The 25013-nt window shown below is 39.1% G+C and overlaps 1 protein-coding gene across 5 annotated transcripts in view; it reads right to left on the reverse strand.

Moving 5' to 3' along the window:
- The window catches only part of LOC105471255 (maltase-glucoamylase), a 157696-nt gene that overhangs the window by 123114 nt on the left and 9569 nt on the right, over positions 1-25013 (reverse strand). For all 5 annotated transcript variants that reach the window (XM_071094351.1, XM_071094350.1, XM_071094348.1 and 2 more), the window contains 12 exons: positions 21985-22113; positions 18594-18817; positions 12829-12949; positions 11054-11163; positions 10400-10551; positions 9704-9875; positions 6923-7022; positions 4838-4950; positions 4331-4456; positions 1770-1901; positions 1506-1622; positions 496-609 (listed from right to left, as the gene is read on the reverse strand). In XM_071094351.1, coding sequence (XP_070950452.1) covers positions 496-609; positions 1506-1622; positions 1770-1901; positions 4331-4456; positions 4838-4950; positions 6923-7022; positions 9704-9875; positions 10400-10551; positions 11054-11163; positions 12829-12949; positions 18594-18817; positions 21985-22111 — 1608 coding nt within the window. In that variant the 5' untranslated portion in view covers positions 22112-22113. The remainder of the gene's footprint in view (positions 1-495; positions 610-1505; positions 1623-1769; positions 1902-4330; positions 4457-4837; positions 4951-6922; positions 7023-9703; positions 9876-10399; positions 10552-11053; positions 11164-12828; positions 12950-18593; positions 18818-21984; positions 22114-25013) is intronic.

Here is a 25013-nt window from a genome sequence, read left to right on the forward strand (position 1 = left end):
TCCAAATGGAAGAGTCTTGAACTAGCAGTTGAACAATTTGTATACTTTGCAACAAGGTAAGGAGTACATGACCTGTTCTGAGTTCAGCTCATTCCTTTGAGGAAAGGAAAGGAAGAAAGAGAGAAAGAGAGAAAGAAAGAAAGAAAGAAAAGAAAAGAAAAGAAAGAAGGAAGGAGAGAGAGAGAGAGAGAGACAGAAAGCAAGCAAGCAAGCAAGCAAGAAGGAAAGAAGGAAAGAAAGAAAGGAAAAAAAAGAGCTAGACTTGGGAAAAAATTCCTGAGTTTCCTTTCAGCTCTAACATTTTGATTTTTATTCTAAGCTATGTGTTTTAGTGAGATTATTTGAATAGAAAGATAGTGAATATTGAGAATGATTGCTATACTTCCTTTCTTCTCCTCCTCCTCCTCTCCCTATGCTCCGTGACTCAAAGATACAGATATAGATACACACAATCTGAATATTTGTCACCCAATAATCCAAGTGTAAACAACTCACAATCCAGATTCCATCAAACTCCACTTGATTATGAAAAAGTTCAAATTCCTTTGTCCACCAAACAGCACAGTTGGGATTGGTATAATCAGGAAACACAGTTTGTCCAGGCCAGACCTTCAGGAGAAAAAGAAAAACACTGATAAGAGTAAATTAAACAAATACAGAATAAAATAAAGTACTTTGCAAAGAAATTCCTAACATGATCACAGCAACCGAGGTACCCAGGAACACATCCTATTTAGTTAGGAAGTTGCAGTGCTCAGAATATTTAAAATAAATGCCAGGGTCACTTGAAGAAAATGCATTTCAAAAAATGTTTAAGTCGTTAATGAATAAATTTGTGGATAAAGGCATTGTCTAACTTAGTCATCTTTAACTCTCTACACTTTTTTTGTTCTTAATTCTGGGAATAGTAAATGGGGGAAGAGCACTGTGTAAATTTCAGCTAGTCCATTATAAACTGTGGATTCTAACATCATTCACTTTTCTCTTTCTTTCCTGTCCAATTTCCCCCAGACCCTACACTCTGAAAAGGGACCTTAGAAGTGAACAAGCAGATGACACCTTCCTGAAAAAACAAGGACAAACAAACATTTGAGAAAGAAGTGGGTACACTTGTCAAATACTGCAGGAAAATTGAGTAAGAAGAGGCATGAAACAGTTCCGCTGGACTTACCAATGAGAAAGTAATGGGTGTTTTTTGCCAGAGCAGTGTCAGGGAAGTGATGGGGGAAGAAAGGAGACCACAGTCAGCTGCAGAGTGTGTGGGAGGTGAGAAAGTGGACACTCAGTGTGTGAGCTGTTGTTTAAAGGGACTTGGCTGTGAAAGGAATCAAAAATCTAGGATGGCCGGCATGCACTTGGGCACGAAAGGGCAGAGGAGAATTTATTCCCAGAATATATAAATATACTGAAAAGGTACAATAAAACAATTACATGCACAAACACACACACATTCACACACCCCTATGCAGCCCCTCTACCAGCCTCCAGCCTTCCCATTAAGTTACCTCCCCAATGAGTGGAGTCACTCCATCTGAACTATTCACCCATATCTTCATATCTGAACCCCTGTCATATGGGCCATAGGGTTTACTTGAGGAAGAGTTGTTGGAGATGGCTGGATCCTAAAAAGAGGAAGAATACAATGAAGAAACCAGCTGGAAGCTGGAGGCACTGAAAGGAGACTGGGAACTTGGGGAGAAAGCAAAGGAGATGGGTGTATGAAACGGAGGAGCAAATGCCTAATTTGGAGGAAAGAGGGCAGTACGTACCACAATGATGACAAGCTTCTGTCCATTTTTGTGTAAGTCATTGACAAATTCAGGGAAGCCTTTAAAATTCACTGGATCATAAGTGAAGTCCCTTCTCTCATCCATATAATCAATATCAGCATGCTGAACATCCTGAAAGAATATATAAAGTCCACAATTAGCGCCTAGGAATTTCCATGGTAAAACGAAATCAAATTTTCACTGTGATTATTCAGGATAAACAACAACTCTGTTCTGGGCTCTAAACAGAGTTCTTAATCAGTTCCTGGAACCTGAGTGCCTCTTTTCCAATGGTGATTTCAAAAACACATGACCGGTTGGTTCTCTAGGGCTTGGCCTCATCCCTGCCATCAGGTTAACTGCATCATCCTATCCTTGCCTGGCACTCTGGCATTAAAAACCAATCAAGCAAACAACACCAATTATGACAAACCCCTAAGACGATCAGACATATCCACCTAAGAAATGACCTAAATTTCACCTTATTCACAAGATAAAGAAGGGAAGAGATTGTCTCCCACATCTCCCTCATTTTATTACCCCACGTTTTATTTTGTTACTTCACTTCTACCCCACATCTTTGCTGTTTATGCTATCCCAACTTTACCTGTATAAACATAGTGAAGCCCAGAATAAAATGTACCCTTCTCTGCAACCTAGGTTTGTCTCCAAGGGCATAGAGCAGGGGAGAGAAGAAGATTATTCTAGAGACTACTGAGCTTTTCCCTTTGTATCTCTTGTTAAATTTCACACCCAATAGTACCCAATATCACAGGTACATTCAAAGTTAGCCATTCAAAGTACAAAAGGATTTTATTACATGTCCATACTATACCTTTTTGTTCACTTAAAGTGACAGATTTTAACATGTATACTGAACTCAGGTAATAGTGTTCAATTCCCTGTCTAAATACTCCCTTTCACATCTCACACCACTAGGCAGCAGTAATAGTCCAATTCTTTCATTTCCTGGATCGCTTAAAAAGAAAATGTCTATCTACATGTAAGGAAAATGGCATAAAAAGAGAGATGGCCACTATGATGTTAGAGATCTGGACTTGAAAACTAGTTCCTCTGGTTTTCTAATATTAAATGAGATTTCTAATCTTAAATGGAGTTTTGTGGGGGTTTTTTGTTTGTTTGTTTGTTTTTCCTCAAGACTGAGTCCAGCTCTGTCGCCCAGGCTGGAGTACAGTGGCACGATATCGGCTTACTGCAACCTCCACCTCCTGGGTTCAAGTGATTCTCATGTCTCAGCTTCCCAAATAGCTAGGATTACAGGTGCCTGCCACCATGCCCAGCTAATCTTTTTTTTTTTTTTTTTTTGTATTTTTAGAAGAGATGGGGTTTCACTGTGTTGGCCAGGCTGGGCTTGAACTCCTCACCTCGTGATCTGCCTGCCTCAGCTCCCCCACATGTATAAAGCCATGTTGTGCTGGAGAATGAGTAGTGGGACCCGCATCTAGGCTCAGAGTGGATTCATTGACCCAAACATCTTCATCTGCCCTGACTTTCTGCTTCCCCCATCTCCTCAGTGTTCCTAGGCTTTTTGAATCTCAATTCCGTTAAGCACTTTCTTTTACACTTCATATTTATGAACTCTCTTTCTGCCAAATTACAAAATGTCTACTGAAGTTCGGTTTCAATCGTGAAATGACCACACTACAGAGAAAGGCAAATTCTGCTTATTCCCAATTTAATAGTAATCAAAATACCAAAGTAAAAACACATGGACCTGAAACTTGTTGTATTATTTTTCACATCCATGTAGTCATGCAGTATTTGTTCTGTCATCAATTATCTATGCGGCCTTGATCATGTTATTTCCCCTGACAGCCTCAATTTACTGTGAAAAAAAAAATGATGCTAGCCCAGATGGCTCATGGTTCTTCCAGTAATATAATTATTTTGAGCTAAATTCATGGGGTCTAGAACTACTCCGCTTCCTCAATTCCTCTTTAAAACATCTGTTAAAACATAGGTAGGGAGACTGGGAATCTGCATCATTCATGACCTGACACTAAACCTAAGAAACTAAGAATTTAGACATTAAACCTTATGCCAGAATCTTAGAGGAATTTCTGAAATTATGATACAACTTTTATGGTAAGTTCCTGCCATGACACTTTTGAGTCAAAACAAACCAAGAACACGTGTAAGGCAAGAAAATCCCTACTGAGAAGCATTAAAATGCTACAATTCAAGCTGAAGAGACAAATGCCTTGAAAACTCAAATAAAAACACCTGTAAAATGTAGTCAATACAGTAAGCACAAAAAATGTTTACTAATAAAATACACGATAAGAAAAATAGAGACAAAAACAGATTACCTCCCAACACATAATTGTGGTCTCCTAGTCTATTTCATACTACAAAGAACTATGGTTCCTTCAAAAAATGATTGGTCCAACAAAAAAAGTCTAGTATTCTGACTATCTAAAATTCCTTTCATTACCAAATAAATAAATCAATCAAACTCAGGGAGAGAAAATATAAATAGTTGTTCTTTTTCTTCAAGGGAATTTCTTTACTTTTGGAGAACTATTGAAAACCTTGCTTACATAAGGGAGCTGTGCTGCGCGATTTCTCTCCACGACTTCTCTCATGTTGTCTAAGGTTCCATATTCATAACGACTAAGGTGAAATCCAAGTGCCCAGTAGGAGGGAAGGGCTGGCCGCCCAATAAGCTGAAAGAAATATGTGAAGTGAAAATTAGCAAATACTCTGGTTTTAATAAAAAGTTTTTGAAGCATTGCTTTCAGAGCACCAAACATAGTCCATTTCCCAACGCACTGATTCATTCATGTTAGAATGTTAGTCTATTTTTCCAACCCTTCATAAATGTTTGAGGGTAGGGCCATGTTTGGGGCATCTGTATATTCTCTCCCCTTCTTATAACATAAAAATGCTATACAGCAAGTTTCCATTGTATATATGAAATCTGTTCTTTAATATCTGAAATTTGTAACAGCAGATTTTGTGGGTCACACTTGCACATGAAATTTACTTTTATAAAATATTTGCTGTTTAAGATTTCCTCAGTCACAATCTTGACATCCTAAGTTTACCTCTAGATATTCTTGAACAACTTGCTCTGGAGTGTTTCCCAAGAACACATAGAAGTCGAGAATGCCCCCAGTGGTGCGGTAAGTGATGGCTGGCGCAGGCTGAAGGACAACCTCTTGAAAGGTTAAAAATGAAGAAAATACAAATCAGAATTGATTACTGAATAGTAACTACCAAGTTTTAAAATAACGCAGGATCACTAACCATGTGAACATGAACAAAGTGACCCTAGTGTCTCACATCTTGAATACCAAGGGACAAACCCTGACCATCCAAGTCCACCCTCACAGCACATGGCAGCCAAGGCATTTTTTCTGCGACAGATTTTAATAATACTGACTGGAGTGTCTTAGTGCCTTGTGCCAGGCCCCAGGCTCTGGGGAAAAAGCAGCCAGGCTCATGAAGGGGTCCAGAATAAGCCACTGTGACATAAAAAAAATTATTTTGGACTGAAGGCATTTAAGTTACTGAAATCCCTGATGTGCCTAAAAGCATAGCCTCCCAAAAAAACTCAATAAAAAGCAATTGTCATAAATCTGCGCCAAGGAGTACCTCTAATCTTTTCTGAGACAACAGGCACCATTCTCAGACAGACGGTGTCACAAGACTGTCTCATCCTCCCACCTATCTTCTAAGGGCCCATTTATCTTTCCAAAACGTCATTTGTTCTCTCCTAAGCGTCTTTCCTCCTTCCCTTTCACCTATTAATTAAGATGGTATAGAAGCCCCAAGTTCTAATCTCTGCTTTGAGTTACTCATCACTGAGAACTCCTGTGTGTATACGCATTACATGTGTAAATAAATTCTTTCTTTTCTATTGCTAGTCTACCTTTTTGCCAGTTTAATTTGCAGGCTCCCAAGAATTAACCCTAAGAGGTTAGAGGAAAAGCTTTTCCTCTCTGACTTTCACAACCACAGAACATGTCCCACCACATACCCCATCATTATTGTGAGAATATAATTCAACTAGACATGGACATAACTATCCTCAGTAAATCTCACATCAAACAAAAGCCAAACCAAAAAAAAAAAAAGTCAGAAATTGTGCCATAAATTCAAAATCCCTCTATGTGCCAATCACCATTCTCAAAAGTTGTGTCATTACACTGATTTGTATCCAGGAATAAAATGCCTCAAGAAATATTGCAATGTACTCTCTGGTCATAGGAACAACTCATACAGAGTATCTAGGATCTTGTGGCCTTGCCCACTAAGTCTGACTCATCTTATTTTCTGGTTCCTTTCACCTAGCTAAAACTGTACAGTCCTTGTATTATATTATCTCAGTCTATTCTTAGGTTGTTTGGCATTTCAAATACCTTAGGATCATCTAAGATTCTATTAGAATCATCTCAGATTCATCTCTTAGATGTCCTAGAATCATTTTAGATCATTTAGAGTGTTTCTCAGATATCTGTGTTGGAGAATCAGATCTTTATTTTGTTTAATTTCCATTTCACTGCAAGCTGATATTTTCATAAAACAACATGAAAATGAATTACTAGAAAAAGGTTCATGTGTGCATGTGGAGGCTACAGCACTGCTTACTCGCCATTTCTATACTCATCTTACTATAAACCTGAAACAATCTGTGACCCAGTCAGGGACCACACTTTGAGGAGCACTGATTGAATCAATGACTCTCAATTGAGAAGAGGTATCGATCAATACCCTATGTCCACCATCAATCCTGGCAGCTTCTGATACATCTTCTCTTCCCCTGTGGCAATTCATTGCCACTGGGATCTACTGACGAAAAGGCTGAGGACGGAGAAGAACACATTGGTGGAAACTATCTCAGAGTAAATTATAGGGAAGGGTTAGCTCCCTCAACTTGATAACAGAAAATATTCCAACAGAGGCCACCAGATTCAGGAAAATCATAAGCTAGGAGAAAATCCCCTACTCATGGCTACCATAGATCAACAGGTAATGAAGTAGGGATAGCACAATTAGATAATCTATATGGCCCTCCCTACACTATGTCTCAGTCACTCTTAAAGGGATCCATTCCTTTTATCATAGTGCTGTAAGAAAGGGACTGAAAATCACTCTTGCGCTTATTTTTTTCATGAATAGTCCTTTACCCATGGCATTGCTGTTCATCAGAAACACCCCAAAGGACAATCCACTAGCATCTTCAAGACACAGGAAGAATGTCTGCGCACCATACAAATTAGTTCCGTTCTGCAGAAAGATAATTAAAAACCAAAATTTACAACCAAGAAGCCTCAGCACCACACTGTGCGGTTGGTTTAGGAAATCAGTCCTAATCATGCAACTAATTGACAGGAAATTCATGGTCATCAAGACACATTTTTAAAAGATGGGGTCTATATCTAGTTGATGTTAACCAAGTGAACTCGTGTTTTCTTACAGAATGAGCCAGCTATGATCATTCATCCAGAAGGAATGTGAAGGCTGTGATGTTTTTTACAAGGTAAGAGGATAGGAATTTTTAAAACGTAATTCAAAAAAGCTGCCCTCTCAGAGGCCTGTCTTAACCTGACTTAACCTCATCAGCAAAAGCTCCATCAATATGCCTTAATATGAATCAGGTAGCTAGATGGAGCTCTAGTCTAGGCTTGTCTTCGAGACTCCAGAACAGGAGTTCTCAACCTAGACTGCATGCCAGACCAATTAAAACAGAATCCCTGGAGATAGAAGCAGACATAGCTGTTATTTTTTAATTTCCCCAGATAACTCCAACATGTAGTCACATTTGATAACTATTGCTCTGGAAAAGTGTTTCTCAAAATTTGGTGTATCCACAAATTACATGGGCACCTAAATGCAGATTTTCTTTTTTTTTTTTTTTTTCGGACAGGGTCTCACTCTGTTGCCCAGACTGGAGTGCACTGGCATGATCTTGGCTCACCGCAACCTCCACCTCCCAGGCTCAAGCAATTCTCCTGCCTCAGCCTCCTGAGTAGCTAGGATTACAGGTGCATGCCACTACCACCTGGCTAATTTTGTTTTTTTTTTTTTTTTTTTGAGACGGAGTCTCGCTTTGTTGCCCAGGCTGGAGTGCAGTGGCACGATCTCAGCTCACTGCAAGCTCCACCTCCCGGGTTCACACCATTCTCCTGCCTCAGCCTCCTGAGTAGCTGGGACTACAAGCACCTGCCACCATGCGCGGCTAGTTTTTTTGCATTTTTAGTAGAGATGGGGTTTCACCAGGTTGATCTTGAACTCCTGACCTCAAATGATCCAACTGCCTCGGCCTCCCAAAGTGTTGGGATTACAGGCATGAGCCACTACTCCTGGCCCTACATGCAGATTTTAATTCAATAGACGGAAGAAGGGGCTGAAAGCCCACCTCTCTCACATGGTGGTTCCCCTGCTACATACACACTTTGAGTAGCAAGGATCTGAGGCTCCTTAATGAAACAATTGTCACCAACTATTCCTAGGTTAAGTTGCTCTGACTCAACAGCTTTTCTACTTTTCTGATAGGCATATGTACAGTACAGAGCCTGAGCTTAAAACTACACAGAGAAGGGATTAGATTCTTCCTCTGTTCTTACAAACTCTTTTTTTTTCCTTTTCTTTTTCTTTTTTTTTTTTTTTTTTTTGAGATGGAGTCTCACTCTGTCCCCCAGGCTGGAGAGGAGTGGCGTGATCTCGGCTTACTGCAAGCTCCGCCTCCCAGGGTCAGGCCATTCTTGTTCTTACAAACTCTTTTGTCTTGAGCTATTAATTTGGCTTCTCTGGACCTCAGTTTTGTCTAACAAGAAATTATTATATTTTCTAGACTCTATGTCTAAATAAATATATATATATCTATATATATACACACACACACACATATATATGTGTGTGTATATATACATATATATATGTGTGTGTGTGTGTATATATATATAAATTGTTGACTAACAAATTATTGCTGTAATCTCCTTTCATCCATCCATTAATTCTGCTTAGTCAAGAAAGCCCAGCCGGGCACAGTGGCTCACATTTGTAATCCCAGCACTTAGGGGAGACCAAGGCCAGAGGATTGCTTGAGTCCAGGAGTTTGAGATCAGCTTGAATAAAATGGCAAAAACCAGTCTCTACAAAAAAATACAAAAAATATTAGCCAGGCATGGTGACACACACCTTTAGTCTCAGCTACTCCAGACACTGAGGTGGGAGGGTCACCTGAGCCCAGGGAGGTTGAGGCTAAAGTGAGTCATGGTTGTGCCACTGCACTTCAGCCTGGGCAACAGTGAGACCCCATCTCAACAAAAGAGAGAAGAAGAAAAGAAAAAGAAAGGCCCTGAACAATAGAGTATTGCCAAATCCAAAAAACAATATTATTTCAAATTTTAGCAGTCAAAACAAACAAAAGTGGAAATAAAATAAAACAATAACAATAAAACTCTGTCTATTCTTTCACTACCACAATCATTCTTTATACAAAAAATGATTGTTTTAGCTGAGACTTTATCCTATTTTGATAAACCTGGTAAGTCGGTGATTAAAGGAGAACCTAAAAGTATGGTGATCACAATCAACTGTTGTTCAGAGTACAGATATTAATAAGATCTTCTCCATATCTGGTTAGGAAACATATGAAGGAGTTGGCATTTACTGAGCACTTTCCTTCTGGCAGCCATTCTTCTAGATACTTTACATGTATCAGTTCATTTAATCCCCACCACTACCCTATTGAGACATTACTTCCATTTTATAGATAAGAAACTGAAAACACAGAGGTAAGTAACACCCAGAACCATGTAACTGGTGAGTAGCAAGACTAGAATTCAAAGCCAGGTATTCTCACTCTAGACTCTTACTCTTAAACACTACACTGTAATACTAGAGGTGACCTTCAAGAATGAGACTATGATATTCAGTGGAAAGGGACCCATCTGAAAGCTTACTCCATTGGGAGTTGTGTCCCTGTTAAATATGGGCCAGGTCTTCCAATTCATATCATGCCGGTACTGCTGGTGCACATGCTCTCCCAGGCCATACACATTAGCACTAGGCAGTCGGGTGGAGAGCTGCAAGAACTGGTTGGCAAACAGGAGGGGCCCAATGCTTGAGTCAAACCTAGACACAGGTGGAGAACAGAAGGATGGGTGAGCAAGCGGTGTGGAGAGAATGTAAGTGCTTGGAAAAGCATCCTTTATATCTCAATGACTCAATAGCCCCCATTCATTCAGTCCCATTTGCCATCCTGTGACATTTTTCTATGGACAACAAAAGATTAGGACTCCTTGAAGAAAGGGACCATGTGCAAATTTCTTACTCCCAGACCAGACAGCCTACCACATGACCAGAACACTATACTTACAATAGGAGATGTTCAGTAAATATTTACTGGTGGACAGCTGATTATATATTATAGATGGAGGGAAATAAAGGGAAAACTAAAGAGAAAAAAAAATGATTGTGCCAACAGAAGAAAGAAAAAAAAGTCAGAAAACAATATATACTTTAGAAGGTAAAGGGTCTGGTCAGTAATAATTGTCTCACAACCTTCAGGAATATTGTTGAAACACCCCCTTCTCCATGCTTACAGACCTCCCTGTAACCTTCTTACTCTGATCCTTCGATAGGTTTCCAAAACTTACAAAACACGATTGTTGCTTCTTCTGGTCACTTTGATGCTAAATGGCTCTCTGGAGATTTCAACTCCGTAGGTCAAAGAAGCAGCAGCATTTCCACTGAAGGACTGCACATGTTCGTGGGGTACTTCAAACCTGCTACTGGTTTGGTCGGTCAACTGTGCAGAGATAGAAATAGAAGGAAAGCCAAAATAAAAACTTGTCAGAGCTTCCCAATATCCCTACTTACGATACTGGAATCAGGTACTGATCAAACTGACCTCATATCTAAGGTAGATGTACTCATTATGTTACCAAATTCAAAGGGTTCACCTTTGGGCATAAGTTAGTCTTTAGGTAGAGACATACACAGCACATCTGCAAAGATGGATTGAAAGCTGTGATCTCCCTTATTTTATCTTCCTACCACATTCCACATGTTATCTAGAGTAAATAAATGAAAGCCAAACTCACTAGTAAACTGTAATACATATTCAGGAAGCTATCACACTAAATGAAGACTATTCTGTATATGTCTTTAACATACAGGTGCCAATTAATAATGACAGTAGAGAAAAATACCTCCAGTAGCAAATTTTTCTATTTTGTAGTAACTGCAGTCATCGGATAGGGAACAAAAGTCTCTCAAAAAAAACTTTAAAAAAATAAACAAATTACAACCTTAAAGTGGAAACGATTAGATGTCTGATATTCTGCTGTGAGAAGAACATTGTCAACATTGCTTCCGAACACGGGTGAAGAAGGCAGATTTTTCAACCGGGCTGTGAATCCTAACACAGGAGAAAAAAAAAAAAAAAAAAGGTTTTCATAGTTGACTCTGCAAATTCTCAAATAATACCTACACAAAAATTAGGATACATGGGGCTGGGTGCGGTGGCTCGCACCTGTAAACCCAGCACTTTGGGAGGCCGAGGCGGGTAGATCACCAGGTCAGGAGTTCGAGACCAGCCTGACCAACATGGTGAAACCCTGTCTTTACTAAAAATGCAAAAATTAGCTGGGAATGGTGGTGCATGCCTGTAATCCCAGCTACTCCGGAGGCTGAGGCAGGAGAATTGCTTCAACCCGGGAGGCAGAGATTGCAGTGAGCCGAGATCACGCCACTGCACTCTAGCCCACACAACAGAGTGAGACTCTGTCTCAAAAAAAAAAAAAAAGAAAAAGAAAAAGATTGGGATACATGTCAAAGGGATTGATGAAAAGCCTTTATTTCTCAAAAGAAGGGAAAAGACAGACATATACCCCATCATATGCACATACTATCTTTGGCAGATTATGGCACTAGATATCACCATTACATTATATAAAAATCTGTCTCTCTTCTATAAAATCTGATTGAAAACCTCCCCCAATAAGCCTAACACTCATACCACAAGCCCATCAGTCATTTGGTGTTAATCAGATTCCCTTTACATTCTCAGAATTGACATACATATACACAATTCCTTCTCAGTCATTTTCATATTGCATTATAGGTGATTATATCCATTGATGCCATCTCCCTAATTAAACGGTAAACCAGGTGAAAGCTGAGACCTTATTGGAACAGTCCATCAGGCCCAGAGCATCTGAAAGGGGAACATGCCTCTTCCTTTCTACTGAGAGCCTCCCTAAAGCGTCACCTTCTGCTATCCCCTAGAATGGTCATCATTATGTTCTGCATTTTTTGGGGGTGGGGTGTGGCTGGATGGAGTCTAGCTCTGTCACCCAGGCTGGAGTGCAGTGTCACGATCTCAGGTCACTGCAACCTCTGCCTCCTGGGTTCAAGCGATTCTCCTGCCTCAGCCTCCTGAGTAGCCAGGACTACAGGCGCATGCCACTACACCCTGCTAATTTTTGTATTTTTAGTAGAGATGGGGTTTTGCCGTGTTGGCCAGGCTGGTCTCAAACTCCTGCCCTCACATGATCCATCCATCTCGGCCTCCCAAAGTGCTGGGATTACAGGTGTGAGTCACTGTGCCCAGCCTATGCTCTGCATTTTAGAGTAAGAGGAAGAAGAGGGGCTACTCACTCCATGAACACTTATATTGACTTTCACAACATGTTTATAAAATTGGAATTATTTTCATTTCATAAAAATAGCACAAAATTAGAGTTAGAAGTAGTCTGAGAGGTTAGTGATTTCAAATCCCCCACTTTAAAAGGGATAAACTTGAAAACAAAAATGATCAATGATTATTGCAGTCATGAAGGTCCATAATGGGGAAGCTGGAAAGAGGACATGGCCCCTCAACTCCCAAGGCAGAGAATAATTCTTCCTTGGTGCCCAAATAGATTCTAGTCCTTGATTAAGAGCAGTGCCTACCTTCTGTCACATGTGGTTATGTGGTCCCACAGAGCAGAACTCTGCAGGCTGCCCCAGCTCTCCTCTGGGGGACATAGAGTCATCCTCCAGAGGGTCTGGACCTCCTGCATTGTGGCAGACTATGGCTTACCTGCATTTGTGTTTACAAGGTTGCCCTCCATGTGGTAGCTATGATTCTTGGAATAGTAGCACCAGGGAACACTTACAGCTCCCTGGGGATTCCAGCAACAGCCACGTTGGTCACATGTGGCCTGAAACAACAGGTTAGTCAAAGAAGCTCCATTTAGTCGTAGAACACAATCATTTATAAAGCATAAAACATCTAATCTGAGACTATGGTATCAAGAACTTCATTTACAAATAAGGCAACTGATATTTAGATAAATTGTGCCATATACCAAGAAATGGCAGAGCTTCTACCTATAACCAATTTTTCTGACCAGTGTCCTTCCTATGTAACAGTATGGGAAGCAAAATGCATTTTGTATCTTTTATCACAAAAAAACTCACAAACATATTTAAAGAGTCTAAACAATAATATAATTATATCACCAGTAATCCAAAATTACAAATGGAGCTTCATTTATATTTGCTTTGACTTTTAAAAATAAGACTTTGCAATCAATTCTATTCTGAAGCTTTCAAATCAAACTGATGTTGTTTTGACTTTTAAATATATGCCTTACATTCATGTGGATTATACATATGTGAGATATATGACATGTATACAGTCCCTCAACTCCTCCAGAGGCAGAAAGTAGTCCTTCTTGACACCCAAATAGATTCTTACTTAAGAAAGGTATGTGCCTTCTAACATAATTAATGACTGAATCAAGTGGAGGCCAAAATGAAGATAGTTTCTTTCTCACACCAACTAATTTGGGAGAAGCAACCAGGTTAAACACAAAAAAGAACGAAGAAGTCTCTCCTCTTGAGTGCGCACTGAATCAAGTGATTTGCAAGTAATAGAAACCAGAGAAAATAACACGATGTTGCTTTCAAGATTAGATCACAGAAAGACTGAAGCTTCTGTCTTGCTTGCTCTCTTTCACTTTCACTGTTGGAGTCCTCGTTCTGGAAGAGGCAAGTTGTCATACTGTGGAGGGGCTCACATGGCAAGGAACTGAGGGAGGTCTCCAGCTAGCAGCCCACAAGGAACTGAGGTTCTCAGTCCAACAACACCTGAAGAGCTGAATCCTGCCAACAACTGCATGAGTGAGCTTGAAAACAATCATCCCATAGTCCTGGAAGACACCTTGACTACAGCCTTCCAAGAGACACTGAGCCAGAGGCACCTAGCTAAGCCACGGTCAGATGTCTGACTACAGAAGCTGTGAGTAAATATTTGTCATATTAGGCCATTAAATTTTGGTATAGTTTATTACACAGCAATAGATAACTAATACCTCCTGCCAGATCATTTTACAGATGAATTACCTTCGGCCCAGAGTGGTAAAGCTTCTCCAAGGTACAGTGACCTGCCAAAGGTTACTCAGCTATTGAAAAGGCAAGAACATAACTTAGTTCTCTTACTATCCATTTCTTTTTTTTCTATACTCTGGGTTGAGTATCTCTAAGCACACTTTCAGGAGAATACAGCCTTGCAAATGGTAAGAAAAAATGTTTTGCTTAGTTATACGAACAATGAAATTTAATCAAATGCTATTTTTTACACTAATAGCCAATATGAGGGATAAACAATGATGTCCATACGTGGTTTATACTGCTGTAAGATCAGGTTCCACTGTGAACTCAACCTCAATCCACAGTTTTGTCTTTGTTCTTGTAAAACCCACTCAGATGAAACCTCAGCATAAAAAGAAAAAAGTGTTGAAAGGGAGGGTGTTAAGCATAACAGTTTTTGTATACAGCCTGGAGTTTAATAATTTTCCCATTAAACTGGAAAGGACAAAGATCAGAGTGGCCAAAAGAGCAAGGAATGCAAACAGTCTTTGTTGGCCAAGTCAAAAACGCCAGCTTCCACAGTAGAGCTGAGTCATTGCAAGAAGTGGGAAGAGACATGGAGCAAGACCCACATAATAAGAGAAAACAAAGTATATAAAACCTAGGAAAATAGATTTTAGAAAGAAACTATGGAAAATGATGGCATGCATAGAATTAGGGCACACAAAGAAATTAGGCCCAGGACAAAAAATGCCCCTTTAAGTTGGATATGAGAATTAAATATTTAAGGGAAACTGGCAAAATAACATAGAATGTGTAACTACCAAAACAGTACTGAAGCAAAATTGTCGGAGTTGGGGGGAGTGTGGAAATCCTCGATCCAAATAGTTAAGAAAAAAGACAAGTTTATGAAGGAGTGGGGGTGGGGACTAGCACATAAACAGAATGAAGAGAAAGCACAAAATGAGACCTTAGAAAGAATGTTCTATTCCTGCTCCCTGCCATCAATGGGATCTTTCAACTCTTGAGTTCTGGAATTGGGGATAAAAGACTTCATCAAGGAAGTGGAAAGGATTTTAGAATTCAAAGGTTCAGAATAAGTGTAGAGAGTTGTCTTTAAAATCTGCATAGAATTCTGTGAAGAAACTCATTGGTAGCTTGATGGGGATGGCATTGAATCTATAAATAACCTTGGGCAGTATGGCCATTTTCACGATATTGATTCTTCCTATCCATGAGCATGGTATGTTCTTCCATTTGTTTGTGTCCTCTTTTATTTCACTGAGCAGTGGTTTGTAGTTCTTCTTGAAGAGGTCTTTTACATCCCTTGTAAGTTGGATTCCTAGGTATTTTATTCTCTTTGAAGCTACAGAATGGGAGAAAATTTTTGCAATCTACTCATCTGACAAAGGGCTAATATCCAGAACCTACAAAGAACTCAAACAAATTTACAAGAAAAAAACAAACAGCCCCATCAAAAAGTGGGCAAAGGATATGAACAGACATTTCTCAAAAGAAGACATTCATACAGCCAACAGACACATGAAAAAATGCTCATCATCACTGGCCATCAGAGAAATGCAAATCAAAACCACAATGAGATACCATCTCACACCAGTCAGAATGGCGATCATTAAAAAGTCAGGAAACAACAGGTGCTGGAGAGGATGTGGAGAAATAGGAACACTTTTACACTGTTGGTGGGATTGTAAACTAGTTCAACCATTATGGAAAACAGTATGGCGATTCCTCAAGGATCTAGAACTGGATGTACCATATGACCCAGCCATCCCATTACTGGGTATATACCCAAAGGATTATAAATCATGCTGCTATAAAGACACATGCACACGTATGTTTATTGCGGCACTATTCACAATAGCAAAGACTTGGAATCAACCCAAATGTCCATCAGTGACAGACTGGATTAAGAAAATGTGGCACATATACACCATGGAATACTATGTAGCCATAAAAAAGGATGAGTTTGTATCCTTTGTAGGGACATGGATGCAGCTGGAAACCATCATTCTCAGCAAACTATCGCAAGAACAGAAAACCAAACACCGCATGTTCTCACTCATAGGTGGGAACTGAACAATGAGATCACTTGGACTCGGGAAGGGGAACATCACACACCGGGGCCTATCATGGGGAGGGGGGAGGGGGGAGGGATTGCATTGGGAGTTATACCTGATGTAAATGACGAGTTGATGGGTGCTGACGAGTTGATGGGTGCAGCACAGCAACATGGCACAAGTACACATATGTAACAAACCTGCACGTTATGCACATGTACCCTAGAACTTAAAGTATAATAATAATAAAAAATAATTAAAAAATAAAAAAAAAACAAAAACAAAAACAAAACAAAAAATCTGCATAGAAGTATAGCCTAAGTGAACCCATAGAGGCACAGAGGTAGGGTCTTAGATGACAGAAGACAGTGTTTGAACTTGACTCAACATACAGTAATAAACCACTATATGTACTGGAGTTGGGTAGAAATAACAACAAAAGTTGGATGTAAAAAAGAGCAATTCTAATCTCTCATGTAACGGAATGGATGGGAGAAATGGAATTCAGAAGGGATGCCAGGGGGCACCTGGAGCAACCCAAGCATGAGGAAATGATGATCTAGGGATGGCAGAGAGAATGGAAATGAAATGCCTCTTCCGGAAAATATTGTTAAGGAAAATATTTTAAAATACATGAAATACTGGCCAAAGGGATAGAAGGGATGAGCCAAGCAGAAGTTCTGCTGTTTCTGCCTCAAGAACTAGAAGCTTAATAGAATTACTAACAGAAATCTGGTAGCTGAGAAGGAAAAGCAGATTTGGTGAGGAGGTAATGAGTTCAGCTGATGTGACAGGAAGGGATTCAATGAAGATGCTCTCTAACCAGTTTCAAGCCGAGAACTAAAGATATGAACTACAGTTAGATAATTGAGTGATCTTTTTTTCTAAGATCCATGAAGGGGACTCCTAGAGTCCATTCTCTCGACAAAGAAGAGTCTCCCAAGAGTACTCAGGGTGTCAGGGTGGCTTGATACATTACTTCCTTCTGTACTGGAAAAGGATTCCCTCCCATAATTGGTAGAATGAAACAATGGTATTTACAACAAGAACCATCTGCAGAGAAAGTTATTCTTTTAGTTCTTTTACATATAATCTTGGAGGACAGATGATAAGAATGAAAAAATTATATGGGAATGGCTTCAACACCAGAACATTCTGCCTACCCTATCTGTTGTGTTCATAACTTCTTCCCACCATCCTCTTTCAGCTATATTCCCTTTAATGTGAACGTCATACAAACACATCACTATCCATAGCCTCAGCTCTTAACAACAATCTGGATCAGCATACAGCTCTCAGGATTCGTGAAACATACAACAAAAGGCCTAAGATGTACCTTCTATAAGAAAATGAATCATTGAAAGTGCCAGTATTTCTCTCTGGCTGAGCAAAAAAGGAGCATGCCAATTAATACACGCCAAGGTCATGGAGTAATTCAGTTGGGTATGACATGTAGAAAAGCCAAAGATCATTTATTGAACTTCAATCTTGATACCATAGTACTTATCAAAAGATCTTAAAATAAAGCACCAAAGAACCATTACTATGGCTGTTTCTGAAGTTCACCAATACCCAATAACAAGATGGAGTGTTGCAGTAGCGTGACATACGGAGAATGTGATAATCTAGGTGAGCTTCCAAGTAATTAGTGAGCTATTGAGTACAGCCCAATTGAGCTATTGAGTAACTTGCAAAATATGACAGGGAAAGTAAATGCGTGTGCATCAGCTTTCTGTAAGTTTCGCACAACAAACATAGGGTGTGGGCAAAGTACTTTATAATCATCATAATTAGCTGGACTTCAGCCGATAATCTAGAAACACTGGGCTAAAGTAAATACCCAGATGTCTGCACTATCTTTAATCTGGCATTAATTACCTTATAGCATAAGGTAATTCCAAAACATAGCCCTTGAAACTTTGCCCTTATTTTAAATAATGCTTTGTGCACACGTACGAATTTTTACTGTAGATCCCAGATGAGCTTTGGAAATTCTGAAAGGAGAAGGAGAGACATACAGGGCAAGAACAGAGGCAGAAAGAACTAGTAATCATGTAGTGTTGCCATATAAAAGACAAATACATTTTTAGTAAGTAAGCCCAAAATCTTTCATGGGACACACTTATACTAAAACCTGATTCATTGTTTTTCTGAAATTTGAATTTGGCTGGGCAATCACACTTTTATTTGCTGAATCTGGCAACCCAAGGGAATATTCCAGGTCTTCCTTTCCCAAAGCTGCACTGTCATACAAGCATGGACAAAGGTTAATTTGCCTGAGCGGCTAATGGCTGCAACGTAAACACCTCTCTTGAGAGTCACTAATGAAGAAAACCAAAACAAAATGAAAACAAACAAAAAAACTATCAAGTTGCATAAATTCTGAAATGGAAACAAAATTCATAACTCAAACCTTTGTTGGTGGCTGGTCAGGGATGCAATTAATTCGTTCCAATTCATTTACCACGGGACATTCAGCAGAAACAGGAGTGGTACCAGTTGTTCCAGGATCTAGGGGACCCATTGTCCTAGGATGCGTGGAACCAGTTGTTCCAGGATCTGGGGGACCAGTTGTCCTAGACTGCGTGGAAGTGGTTGTTCCAGGATCTGGGGTACCAGTTGTCCCGGGATCTGGGGCTATATCAAAAGCAAACATAAAATGACCATTAAACAAATTTAATTTCACAGACATTCAATAGTTCTCAGCACCTCCAATTAACTCCACTACTGAGTGGGCTTCACTCTGATGACCTCAAAATTTATGCATTCACTTTATAAAATGTCACTTTGTTCCTGCTGACTGTATTTACCTCTGTGTGTCTCTACATCATCTCCTTCTACTCCCAACTCCATCCCCTACAAGATGGTATGTGTAAGAATAAGCACTCCACCTTTAGACTAGAAGCTCATGAAGTTGGGGACCACCCTTCCTTTAGTCTGGGGGTCAGTAACTATGGCCTTCAGGCCAAATTAAGTCAAAGCCTGTTTTACAAACAAAGTATTACTGGAAAATTACACACATGCACATTACATGTTATACACATTACATACTCATTTATTTTTAGCTGCTTTGTGCTACAAGGGCAAACTTAAGTCATATGGCAGAGTCTGTATGGCTCACAAAATCTAAAACATTTACTATCTGGTCCTTTACAGTAAAGTCTGCAGACCTCTGATCTGATTCTTTACTTCCAACCCCAGCAGCAAGGGCACACAGAACATGTGCAGTACAAGTGCCATCCTAGTCACAGTAACCTTAACTTTGCTTGCTCAGTCAACAGCCCATCCCCAGGACAAAGAATGCTTCTGAGCAACATCATTCTTCTGTAAATACAAAGTCCTATATGACAAAAGATGTAAAGGGAGCCCACCAGTCTAAAAACTGACAGCTAGGACTTACCTAAGGGCTGGAGAACTTTGATTTCAGATTTAAAAATCAGTAAATTAGAAAAGGTGTTTTTATTGTATCCTAAAATAAGGAGGTGAGCTTTCTTGAAGGTGTTCTACAATAAATTAATAATGACATTAAGACAAAACAGTTAGTCTTTTGATTGGTTTTCCTTTCATTCGGGGTTTCAGATTCAAATTGTGCCAATGTCTGCACAACGGTTTTAGTTACATCTTTAGAATCACATAATTTTAAGAGTTGAGCAACCTTTGAGACTTTTTTCTATAAAAAGTAGAAATTGTTGTAACAAGGGATGGGGTAGGAGGGGCAGAGAAGCCACAGGTTAACCTTTGATTGCCTGGTTCTCCTAGGAAGTTGCTCCTAGATGAATCAGATAAGAAACCATGGATAACTCTGCATAATCCAGCTCCTTTTGGGGATATAAAAATTCAATAAACAAAAAAACTTTGATTAGATGAGGGTCTTCAGAAAGTCCATGAAAAATATGTATTATGAAAAAATGATGTAGAAATTTCAAATATTTTTGGTACTAAAATAAACTCACAGTAGATTGTTACAATGTGTCTGAACAGGACTTAGCTTGAGGAAACAGGAAAGATAAGGCATCAGTTTGAAAAGAGTGCCTATCAGAGCAACACAAATTCTGCTAAAATTGAAGCAAGAACAAACATCAAACTCATGATGAAGCTTGGGTGGAAAAATGGTGAAATCACTGATACTTACAAAAAGTTTATGGGGACAATGCCCCCAAAGAAATCAACAGTTTATAAAGGAATAACTCATTTTAAGAAGGGCCAATACAATATTGAAGATGAAGCCCACAGCAGCAGACCATCCACATCCATTTGTGAAGATAAAAATTAATTTTGTCATGCCCTAATGAAGAGGACTGACAAACAACAGCAGAAACAATAGTCAAAACCATGGATGTCTCAAGCGGTTCAGCTTACAGAGTTCTGACTGAAAAAATGAAAGTTGAGCACACTTTCTACTCTACGGACACCAAAGTTGTTGCACCCATATCAGCTGCAAACGAGAGGAGAACCTTAAATGGAAATTTTAAACAAGTGGGGATCAAGATTCTGAAGTATTTCTTTCAAGAGTTGTAACAGGAGATGGAACATGGCTTTACCAGTGCGAGCCTTAAGACAAAGCATGGCCGGGCGCGGTGGCTCAAGCCTGTAATCCCAGCACTTTGGGAGGCCGAGACGGGCGGATCACGAGGTCAGGAGATCGAGACCATCCTGGCTAACACGGTGAAACCCCGTCTCTGCTAAAAAATACAAAAAACTAGCCGGGCGCGGTGGCGGGCGCCTGTAGTCCTAACTACTCGGGAGGCTGAGGCAGGAGAATGGCGTGAACCCGGGAGGCGGAGCTTGCAGTGAGCTGAGATCCGGCCACTGCACTCCAGCCTGGGCGGCAGAGCCAGACTCTGTCTCAAAAAAAAAAAAAAAAAAAAAAAAAGACAAAGCACAAGGCAATGGCTCCCAAGAGGGGAAAGTGGCCCAGTCACAGCAAAAGCGGACCAGCCAAGAGCAAAGGTCATGCAACAGTTTTTTGAGATGCTCAAGGCATTTTCCTTGTTGACTTTCTGGAAGGCCAAAGAGCAGTAACATCTACTTATTATGAGAGTGCTTTGAGAAAGTTAGCCAAAGCTTTAGCAGAAAAAGCGCCCAGGAAAGCTTCACAGAGTCCTTCTCCACCACCACAAAGCTCCTGCTCATTTCGTCATCAAACAAAGGCAATTTTGCAAGAGTTTTGATGGGAAATCCACCTTATGGTTCTTATTTGGCTCCTTTTGACTTCTTTTAGTTTCCTAATCTTAAAAAAATCTATAAAGGGCACTCATTTTTTTCAGTTAATAATGTAAAAAAGACTGCATTAAAAAGGTTAAATTCCTAGGACCCTTAGTTCTTATGGATGGACTAAATGGCTGGTATCATCTTTTACAAAAGTGTCCTGAACTTGATGGAGTTTACATTGAGAAATAAAGTTTATTGTTTTTATTTTTATCTTTCTGTCTTTCTATTTCTATATTTCTATTTTTCCACAAACTTTTTGAAGTCTCTTATATACTCATTTGCTTGCCTTTCACATAAGGGTATTGTTAATTACCATTCTTAGCAGAATTAGAGCTATTTAAGGAAATTTGGCAAATGTATTTAAAATGTCAATCATGGAATCCTGCAATGCATTAATTGCTAAATCAAAGTATCACAACTTAAACCTACAATGAATATCTACTGAGCTGCCCAAAACATGTAGAACACACACATATAACAGCCCCCGCAACAAACACACACACACGAGCATGAAAGCATTACTTTCCTGCCATTGATGAAGATTTGCTCTAATAAAAACAACACATGGAGAGAGCCCCAGAGTTACTTCTTACCTGTTGATTTCAATGACTCCTTGGCTAAAAGCACAATTAGAACAATACTGATGATAAACAACACGAGCAGAAGAACACTGAGCACAATCTCCAAAGTAGTAAATTTTTGCAGCTTCTTTCTTGCCATCTCTAAAAAGTAAAAGAAAACAATTTTAGATGTGAATTTGATTTACTATATAACTAGTAAGATTTTTAATGGAAAAGCTCAAATGTATGCAATGGATACTATAACAAGCCTCCCAAGCCCCCATTATCTAAATTAAAAAATTATCAACTCATGGCCAATTCATTCTGTCTTTATTCTGGTCCACTTTTCTCCCTACCCCGAATTACTCTGAAGCAAATCTCAGGTCTCATGTCTTTTAATCTAAAAATACTCAGCATGTTTCTTTAAAAGATAAGAAATCTTGCAAAAGGCAAAATATTATCACACCTAACATATGTTTAGCATTTTTCCATGTTTTTTGGCCACTTGTATGCCTTTTTTGGGAAAAATATCTGTTCATGTCCTTTGCCCACTTTTTAATGGGGTTATGTGTTTGTTTGTTTGTTTTTTTCCTGTTGAGTTGTTTGAGTTACTTATAGATTCTGGATATTAGCCCTTTGTCAGATACATTGTTTGCAAATATTTTATCCCACTCTGTAGGTTGTCTGTTTACTCTATTTTATTTTTTTTACTGTGCAGAAGCTTTTTAGTTTAATTAAGTATCCTATTGTCTAATTTTGTTTCTGTTGTGGTTTCTTTTGAGGACTTGGTCATAAATTCTCTGCCTAGGCCAATGTTCAGAGAGATTTTCCTAGGTTTTTCTTCCAGGAATTTTATAGTTTCAGGTCTTACATTTAAGTCTTTAATCCATCTTGAGTTAATTTTTGTACATGGTGAGAGATTTCATTCTTCTGCAGATGACATTCCAGTGTTCCCAGTACCATTTATTGAATAGGGAGTCCTTTCGCCAGTGCATATTTTTGTCAAGAATCAGTTGATTGTAGGTATGTAGCTATATTTCTGAGTTCTCTGTTCTTTTTTACTGATTTATATGTTTATTTCTATACCAGTACTGTGCTGTTTCGGTTACTATAGTCTTTTAGAGTAATTTGAAGTCAGGTAATGTGATACCTCCAGCTTTATTCTTTTTGCTTAGGATTACTTGGGCTACTTACACTCTTTCAGGGTTCCATATGAATTTTAGGATTGTTTTTTCTAAACCTGTGAAGAATAATGTTGGTAATTTGATAACAATTGCACTGAATCTGTAGATTGCTTTGGGCAGTATGGTCATTTTGATGATACCGATTCCTCCAATCCTTGAGCATGGGATGTTTTCCAATTTGTGTCTTCTACAATTTCTTTCATCAGTGTTTTATAGTTGTCTGTAGACATCCTTGAACCTCCTTAGTCAAATGTATTACTAGGTATTTTATTTTATTTTATTTTATTTTATTTTATTTTATTGTAAATGGGATTGAGTTCTTGATTTGGTTCTCAGCTTGATTGTTATTGGTGTATGGAAATGCTACTAATTTTTGTACATTAATTTTGTGTCCTGAAACTTTACTGAAGTCATTTATTAAATCTAGGAGTCTTTTGGAGGGTTTAGAGTTTTCTAGGTATAAGATTATATCATCAGTAAACAGAGGTAATTTGACTTCCTCTTTTCCAGTTTGGATGCGTGTTATTTTCTTCTATTGCCTGATTGCTGTAGCTAGGACTTCCAGTACTAAGTTGAATATGAGTGGTGACAATGGGTGTCCTTGTCTTGTCTCCATTTAGGGGGAATGCTTTCAATCATACTGAACTTTTCCTTGCTCAGTATGATTTTGGCTATGGGTTTTTCATATATGGCTTTCACTATTTTGAGGTATGGTCCTTCTACCCCAAGGTTGTTAGGGGTTTTTATATGAAGGAATGCTGGATTTTATCAAATACTTTTTCTACATCTATTAATATGATCATATGGGTTTTGTTTTTAATTCTGTTTGTGTGATGAATCACATTTATAGAATTGTGCATGTTGAACTATCCTTGCATATCTGTAATAAAACTCACTGATCGTGGTGTATTATCTTTTCCACGTGCTGTTGGATTCAGTATGTTAGTATTTTGTCAAGAATGTTTGAATCTATGTTAATAAGGGATATTGGTCTGTAGTTTTATTCTTTTGTTGTGTCTTTGTCTGGCTTCGTTATCAGGGTGATGTTGGCTTCAATATTAGTTTTTAAAAGTCATTTTCAAGTGAGTCACAGAAATCTCACACTATTCTATTTCTTCCTTTCACAAAAGACACATGTGCTAAACATTTCATTAGTGTCTTATTTTTTTTTATTCTATCCCAAGTTCTTCTCGGAAGAGAGGGCAGTGCTAAATAGAGCACGAGAATCCCTGAGCTCGATTTCCAACCCTACCATTTTTTGCTGTGGTAGCTATAACAATTTATGTAATACTCTTGAGTCTCAATTTTCCTATCTGTAAAATGAAACTACAATTTCTTCTGTTATTATTATCTATTGCCAGCTTCTTATTGTGGAAATCAAATAAAAATATTCTAAGTCATAAAGCATAGGTCTCATTATATTATTATTTACCAAAGAGAAGACAGGTAGTGGGTCCTGGGTAAGAAACAGAATGTTTCTACAAAATATGTCAGTCCTACTTTCCCTGAGTATGGCACCACACCCGACTTGGTGTTCTGGTAGAGCAGCTGATGAACAATGCTGACTGCTGTCCTGGTTCACTTGCTCTGGTATGACCCCCATTAAGTGCTTTATGGCCCCATGTGTTGAATGACTCATGCATTGCCTGGGACATAAGTGTAGAAAGCCAGGAAGAGGAGCCATAGCTACAGTCTTGCCTATACAAGACCTACTTTCCCCACCAACCCACCAACACTTGCTTTCCCAGGCTGCCTTGTAAATCATACTCTCTTTACTCAAAAAGAACATCCCCTTTCTTCTCCTGTGAGGTCTTAGTTCATGACTCCCTAAATCAGGAATTGTTTGATATTCCCTTGCAATCTCATTCTCCACCCAAT

Source organism: Macaca nemestrina, chromosome 4, assembly GCF_043159975.1.
Source record: "Macaca nemestrina isolate mMacNem1 chromosome 4, mMacNem.hap1, whole genome shotgun sequence".
In the NCBI taxonomy this organism is placed as follows: Eukaryota; Metazoa; Chordata; class Mammalia; order Primates; family Cercopithecidae; genus Macaca; species Macaca nemestrina.